The sequence below is a fragment of the Acomys minous genome, assembly GCF_964271855.1.
Source record: "Acomys minous genome assembly, chromosome: 11".
Taxonomy (NCBI): domain Eukaryota; kingdom Metazoa; phylum Chordata; class Mammalia; order Rodentia; family Muridae; genus Acomys; species Acomys minous.
This window is the reverse complement of record NC_140492.1, coordinates 9,376,057-9,384,492: the sequence shown is the minus strand read 5'-3', so window position 1 is coordinate 9,384,492 and position 8,436 is coordinate 9,376,057. Positions and strand designations below refer to the sequence as shown.

Sequence of the window (8,436 nt, the reverse complement as noted above, 5' to 3'; positions counted from 1 at the left end):
TGTAGATTCAAATATTTATTCAGTAGAAGCTGGAGAACCCATACCCTCCATAGCATGAAGGGCGGCAGCAGCCATATCCGTAGCTTCCGTAGCCTCCGTAGCCAGAGCCATATCCGTAACCTCCGTAGCCAGAGCCACATCCATAACCTCCGTAGCCAGAGCCATATCCGTAACCTCCATAGCCACAGCCACATCCCAGTCTGCGGAAGCTGTTACACCCACAGCCCAGGCCTCCGAAGCTGCCATAGCCAATGCCCAGGCCTCCGTAGTAGCCGCTGTAGTAGCTCATGGTGTCAGGAGTTTCGTTTGTAGTTGCAGGACAATTTTGTCAGTGCAACTGCCCAACAACATTTATATATACTTGGAGAAGCCACACCTCTAAATGTCATCCATTAAAGCATACTGACAACTATGCCAACAATCCTGTTTCTTGGGACTCAACCACATCCTCTCCTTGTTTGTATGATTAGTGACTTAAAGGTTGTGCAACATGTTTAATGGGCTGCTTTATTTATATGACTAGAAAAACTTTTTGCCTCTAATTAAAAAAAAAAGCTGTGCTGTTTATAGTCCCCTGCATGCTTGAGTACCTGAGTTTTACTCTATAATAAAATCCTTAGCTCCAAACAATGTATCACACGAGAATGCACTTATCTTCTAACTATCCTTCTTTTGATATTTCATAGTTGAATAATTTTCTTAAACCAGGTAGGTGTACCATCATTATTTTTGCAAGAATTCGCATGCACTGAATCATAACTGTTGAAATGCTCCTTCATTTATAAGACGGCTATCAAACATGATGTGTGTCTCACTACCATGCATTCTAAAGTCAGCTGAGACTCACATTGTGTAACGCAATGACTATATATATACATACATATATATATGTGTGTGTATATATATATATATATTTAAAGAACCACAGATGGAAATCAAGTACTTCTGAATTGTCATGCTTCTTATATAGACAGTCTGCTAAGTAAATATCACTAAACACTGTGCAGAGAAAACTCTGCTAGTTCCACATACATAGGTACCTGCTTCAAATGCATTTAGGCCTAAATTTCAGGCTTTCATAAGACCCTACCACTATAAACTTAAGGAAACTTAATACAACTCTCTGTCTTTGTCTCTCTCTGTCCCTGTCTGTCTGTCTGTCTGTCTGTCTGTCTGTCTGTCTGTCTGTCTCTCTCTCTCTCTCTCTCTCTCTCTCTCTCTCTCCCTCCCCCTCGTGTGTGTGTGTGTGTGTGTGTGTGTGTGTGTGTGTGAGAGAGAGAGAGAGAGAGAGCGCGCGCACATGCGCTCATGTGTAAATAAAAAAGAGAGCTGTGATTTGGGGACACATAGAATCATGGTGTCATCTTTAATGGTAGCCAGGACTGATCAATTTAAGTGCTTCAGCTCTTGGACATAGTTAAAAAGTTAAATTTCTTCTCCTACATTATTGGATTGCCTTTCTTTGTTAATCACACAATAAAATATACATATATCATTAAGTCTGTTAATAGGAATGCTCAGGTAATGCTGTAGCTCAGAATAGTTGAGTGCCACAAAGAGTACAAAAAATGTGCTTTATTAACAAGTTATTAACAGTTGGTTGAAAATGTATGTTCACATTAGTGGTTTCCTGCCACCAGCAAATTTAATGTACCTTCTCTTTGGTGTGAAATATTTTGTGTCAGTATACTTCTATTAGAATAATTCTGGCTTTATCTAATTTAAGATGACTTTGAAATGAACTCTTTAAGTTTAACATTTGTCATAACTCAGATAAGTATTTCCTGAGAGGGGACTATTACAGCTCAGTAATTGAGGACCTTAGACACCCCAGCCTAAGTATGCCCTCCTAAGCTTTGTGTATACTCCAGGTTCAGCCTAGATGTTTCACCACATGGACCATCTTCCCCTTTCACAGCCTACAGCCTCCTTCCCAGCCCTAGCCATGGTTTCAACAAGAAGCTCATATATAGTTTTTATCTCCAAGTCACCACAGTATTAACATAACAAAATGTTTAGAAATACAAGCATAATTTGACCAATACTGCATAGTCTTTTAATTTTTTCTATTTAATTAGTTTACCTTTAAAATACCACATAAAGTTAAAATTATTCTGGGGTTATGAAACAGTTGAGGAGTGTGACTATTATCAGAAAGTCAATAAAATAAGAAATGCTGTCAAAGATGTACTGAAGGTGAACACTTGCACAGTGTTCCTGGGGACAAAATTTGCTGTGGCTATTAGGGAAAATAGTATATACCTTTCTTTAAAAGCTAAAACAAAAACTACAGTATAATCCAGCAATGCCCTGATGGGATTTTGAAGGCTATGAAATCATTTTCCAAAGACACCTCTAAAGTCCCAAAATGGAGAGAATTGAATGTCACTATATTAAATGGAATAAACTTTTCATAATTTTCACTCATGCAGAAAGTTATCTCATGGAAGAACAAAGTAAAATAGAATTGACCATCAATGGATAATGGTTAGGAAAAGTGATATCGAAACAAAGGAAAGACAAGAGATGAGGGATGAACTACAACCAGGATGTAAGGTGAACAAAAGAAAAAATAACTGAAGAAAACAAAAGAAGGAAATATGAATGACACCAAATAGAGAAAAAAATCAGCCCTTGTTTCTCATGTCATAGTAGGGTAGATATTTGGAATGAGTATAAAATAAAAGCATAGACATTCATAAAACATAAAAGTGACTGGTGCTCAAGGAGATGGAGTTGATAACTAACTCTTAGCTAATCACTGTACTTATGTACACATATATTCTGTATACACATAAAGAAATGTAAACATCATGTTTTAATAATAATAATTTAAAACTTCAAACAGTAAAGTTCCAAATCACTCATAGTATCTTTGTCGGTCAGCAGATTGGGTGCCATTTCATCTGATAAAGTGACAGTATGTAAACTTTTCTGGCTTAATTATTAGACCTTAATAACTGAAAATGCATACATTAGTGCAAAATAATTTAAAGATTAAAAATAGACCCCAGAGGCTTTGGGAGATATGTCTCTGCTAACAGGATTCCTGAAAGAGATGTATTAACTGCCAAAGTATTTCATAGAATGAAGCAGATTTCACCTATGTGATTTTATTTAGAAATAAACAAAACCAGCCATTGCAGCATCTTCTATTGTGAAGGGATTCACTCTTTGCCACGTTTCTATGTATTAAACTCAAACTGCCAACAATCTATCTTTTGTATTATCAATATCCTGCTTTATTGTTTGTTCAAAGTACCTCAACTAACTGCTTGCAAAGAAGAGACTCTGGTTTCTAAGACCCAGTACTATAATAATGTTTCAATGTCAGGCGGCCTGCATGTAGCTTTCTCTTGAGAGTGGAAAAGACTTTATGGAAGAGTATGTGCCTCTGTATGTATATGAGTTGTTACATTTATCAACATTTTTATCAGTGCACACAAATTAAACAAATACATCCTTTGGGACACTTTATCCAAGCATATAATGCACTGTGATCATATTTACAGCCTTGATTGCTCTGTCAACCATTCTCTTTATTTCCTTTTCCTCTGCCTCCTCCACAGTCTCAAGCATAGCAATGCCCCACTCTCTTCCAGGTTCCTTCCTGTAGCTTACGAGTGTAAGAGAAAACCTATAAGACTGTGTGATGATAACTCCCTTAAGATGACTGTTTTCAGTTGTTTTAACCAACACAAAATGTTTAAGAAACTATATAATTAAATATAAAATTAAACATACTTTCAACTGTTCTTAACCTTGGTTGTATAATTGTATTGGTAGTTTTAATTAAACAAAACAGTGCTCTCCTAATTGAACCTGTCTTATTTTTTAAGCAATCTCATTATAAGTATTGATGAATGTATTAGGAGTTATTTATAAATATCCATGTGAGCTAATCATATGCAGACAGCAGCTGGAATGTCTTTCCAGTGTAGAATCAATTTATTCATCAGATATTTACTGACCGCTTTTATAGTTCATAAATCAATGGGTTCAAAAAACTAGTCAATGAATTTGAAGAAAGTGACATTCTGGTATATGAGTTCTATATAACTAAGAAGTATGCATACAGAGTGAGTTGAAAACAAAATGAACCAGAGCTGCATTTGGAGGACTGGGTAGTGGCCTCCCCTGCAGTAGTGCTATTGAAATAATATGGCATATTGACCTGCTGGTTGACCTGGTTGTTCTGTTATTAGACATCTGTAGAACACTGACCTCTCTTTCCTCAGGCTCATATTCCTTTCCTGTTGCTGCTGCTTATCAGTTTTAAGTGATTTCTCCACCTTAAACAGATGCACATGTCAATGCTTCAAACATTTGCTCTTGAAAATTTTTCCCTTTCATCTATATTCCATTTTTTAAAAATATTTATTTATTATGTATATGGTATCCAGCCTTCATGTACACCTGTACACCAGAAGAGAGCACTAGCTCTCATTATAGATGGTTGTGAGCCACCATGTGGTTGCTGGGAATTGAACTCGGGACCTTTAAAAGAACAGCCACTGCTCTTAACCTCTGAGCCATCTCTCCAGCCCTATATTCCATTTTTTTAAAGTTTGAGGTTTTATTGTTTATTGAGCTTTCCCCTCAAAATATCAATGTGGCCTATGTATGTGTGTTGTGATCAAGAAGGAAAACATGTATCTTTCCAAATTTGTTTCATATCTAGCCAGTTTGAATATTTTCATTCTGGAAATATCCTCTGAATATGTAACATTGTCCACACATTGGGCTCTATTAAGAACTTTTACTAGTGAATAAAATTCCATTCTGCCCCTATTCTAAGGGACAGCATATGAGTTATTTTTCTATTGCTGTAACAAAACACCATGAACAAGATGAGTTATGGGAGAAAGCATTTATTTAGGCTCTTGGTTAGGAAAGTTAAAGTCCATCACTTTGAAGATGCATAAGAGCAGGCAGGCATGACAGCAGAATCAGGAATCTGGGAGATCACATATTTAACAAGCACAACACAGAGACAACAAACTTAAAGTGGGAAGAGGATGTAAACTCTTGAAGCCAGACCCCAGTGACTTATCTCCTCAGCAAGGCTCCAGCCCGTCAACATTCTACAGCCTCTGAAAATGGCTCCAACAACTGGGGACCAAATGTTCAAACACTTAGGCCTATGTGGGATGGCCATCAGTCGAACCAGCACAGGTCCTTATGGTGAACTTTCCAAATATCCTCTAATAGATTAAGCACTTTCCTTCCATACTACCCTACACTACATTATGTATCCATATCAATAACACACTTAGTACTAGTGGGATTCATTTTTTTTCCAAGACATGGTTTCTCTGTGTAGCCTTGGCTGTCCTGGACTTGCTATGTGGGGTTCATATGTTTTATCACTCAGTAAAATATATTATTCCACATACATATCTCATACTTAAGACAAAAATGTGAGTGATGAATACTGTGATATCTGTCAACTAATTGTACTCTGTCTACTCCATACATCTAAAAGTATGAAGACTGAACATAAACAGGTGTATTTCTTTGAGTCCTGACCTCTCTATCAACCACCCTTTCTCCACAAGTTACTTCATAGCCTTCCATACCACAGTGACATATTAATTCTTATCCATTGTTTAACTTTTTCATTATTGAATAATGTCACATTTTATTTCATTTGTGTGTGTGCATCTACATGCTAACATTGTCCAAGACAGAACTATGAAGTCATCTGCCAGTCTTCTTTTCTTCATTTGCATTAAATTCAAATTAATTCTGATCTACAAACTCAATAAATAATAGATGACATTTATCTACTTGACTTGGAGATAAAGTAGTGGAAAGAAAAACAAATTCCCTCAGTATTCTAGAACTAATGTTTTAATGCAGGAGACAGATCATAAACAAATGCAGACTTAATTGATCCTCCCCAACAACCAATCACCGAATGGCTAATGAGACCTAAGAGTTTCTCTAAACTATTGGGAAACTACTAAGCATAGAAAAAAGGGCAAGAAAAAAAATATCCCTGACTTCCTAAGATCATATTCCAATGTGAAAAAGTAGAAGATGTCACCAACAAAATCATTTTAAATGGTGATAACTGGTAAAACAATAAAGCAATTATTGATAAGCAATATGCCACAGCCCATGGACATTATTGAAGTGGATGATAAAATGAGACGGACTGGTCTCTTAAAGGTGTTGCCTTGGTGTCCCCTCCTCTCTTCACTAGAAGTCCACCTGGCTACTGGAGGCCTTTACCTCTTTAGGCTCCATATCCTGCTGATATAAGTCTCAGCTAGGATCATCTCCATAGACTCCCAGAAGCCTCCCCCTTCCCAGAGATGTTCACTCGACTGACTTCTTTCTCCCAGCCCTCTCTCCTCCACCCCCATTCTCCCTATATTTGACTCCCACCCTGGTTCCCCTCCCCACACTTTCTCCCACCCAGTTCCCTCACTTCATCCACTTCTGATGTATATTCTATTTCCTCTTCTGAGTTGTATTCAAGCGTCCTCTCTTGGGCCCTCCTTGTTACTTAGCTTCTTTTGGGTCTGTGGGAGTCAAAGAGGCTTAACTCTCTGCTTACTCCCCTTCCCTGTACCACCACAGTTCACGGATCACTTTAGAGTTCATTAGAGGTAATGCCAGTAGAATAGCATTTTACACAGTGTGTGCATCCTACTTATCTGAGTTTGTATCTCATTATCTGAATTCATAGGCTCATCAGGATTCCAAGAAACTGAGCTTTACTTGCTACCTCTGATACTTAGTACAGGTTGGACACAATGTGCTAAAACACAATTGTTATACAGGTAACTGAAAAAGTGTAGGATTGAATCAATTGAAGAATGCAGCAGAAAGTACACTATGGTCGAAGAGTGCATCTGGAAAAACCCAGTTTCTTATTGACACAAAGAGAACGGCTATCCTAGACTGTTGCCCAAGCAAAGTTTGCCTAGCAATAGCTTTATTTTATGATATGGACTAATATATATTTATTTTGTAAATTTGTAAAAGGCCTTGATATTGGTTCCTTGAATTTATGCTGTATGAGAACTATATATCTTATCAGCAATAGATTATTAATATGTGCTCTTAGAATTTTGTTAGAGAGTAGTTGTAAGTACACATTACTAATGTTTTCAGTATAACCAACAGAAATGTTTCTTTGGTCATGAACATCCGATTCGGAAGGTAGAAGTTAAATGTGCCTTCTTTCAAGGACTCCATTCCCTATTTAGCAGATTTGTCAGGTTTCTGTTTTGGTTGTTTCCCTTACAGAATCCAATACTCAGCATCACACCTCCACAAATTAGTATTAAGTGGGTCAAACACTAGCCTAATGGGATGGGCATCTGAAAGAATTCTCTTTTAAAAACTATCATTTGTTTTAAAAAAAGGACTGTGAGAACATTCCTTCTGACAATCAAAAAATCAAGTCCAGAGAGACTACAATGGGGTTCTATAAACTTCCATGCATGCAGAAATTTATCAATGAAGAAAGTGTTCATAAATAAAAGCTAAGTAGAAGGAAAAGACTGTAAAGACTATACAAAAATGTACAAGCAGTCATCCTGGAGTTTAGAAACACAAATGATGGTCAAACACATAAACACAATAGGCAAGGATGCATGCTCTTAAACTGAGTTAAGTAAACATGCCATGATCACTGAGAGATTAAAATTAATGGCAGAAACAGAATGTCTTTTAGGGCATTTAAAAAAATAGGTATAACAGTGCCCGACCACTGCGTGGACATTGGGAGCTTGCTACCATTAGATGCTGAAACAGAGCACTGTCTTGTGGAAATAGCAGGTAGCTGACAGTGCTTCTGAAGCCAATCTCAGATCTTTCAATTATCCTTTAAGTGGGGCGAAAAGGGTAGCCATGGAGGAAGAAATCCATTAAGAACAAAGCTCCCAGCCCCACAGCAGTGTGGTTTCCTACTTAGAGACAGCAAGGTACAGCAGAGCTTGAGTACACAGTACAAAATGCTGCAGTAAAGGCTCATAATGATCCTGCTGTGAACATACCAAACTGGTCAGGCTCGCTGCAGCTGTGTCAGTGCATCTTAGTTCAGTGTGAAACAAACTGTTACTCGTTCCTTCCCTCATGGCTGCCTAGGATTATAGAGAGAAGATCATCATCTGAAGATTGCCCAAAGTACTCAGGGAAGTATAAGAAAGATAATTAGAACACTAAATAAATGCCCCCATCAAAAATAATCTAATTTTATTTTTTTCTTATGTCTTCATTCTTTTTTTTCTCCATTATTAATTTATTCTTGTTACATCTCAATGGTTATCCCATCCCTTGTATCCTCCCATTTCTCCCTCCCTCCCATTCTAATACTAACCTAAAGTGAATTTTGACAATTTTCACATGAGCAATTTGAAATATGAACCCAAAAGAATTACTTCCCAAGCTATGAATTACCTCAACTTAAAATTCCAAGAT

The 8,436-nt window shown here is 37.2% G+C and overlaps 1 protein-coding gene across 1 annotated transcript; it reads right to left on the bottom strand.

Annotated features, from left to right (window-relative positions):
* Nucleotides 1-342, bottom strand: LOC311608202 (uncharacterized protein). The gene has a single exon (XM_084800559.1). The coding sequence runs from the start codon at nt 287-289 to the stop codon at nt 20-22; it is 270 nt and encodes an 89-aa protein (XP_084656685.1). The 5' UTR covers nt 290-342; the 3' UTR covers nt 1-19.
* Nucleotides 343-8,436: the final 8,094 nt, after the last annotated feature.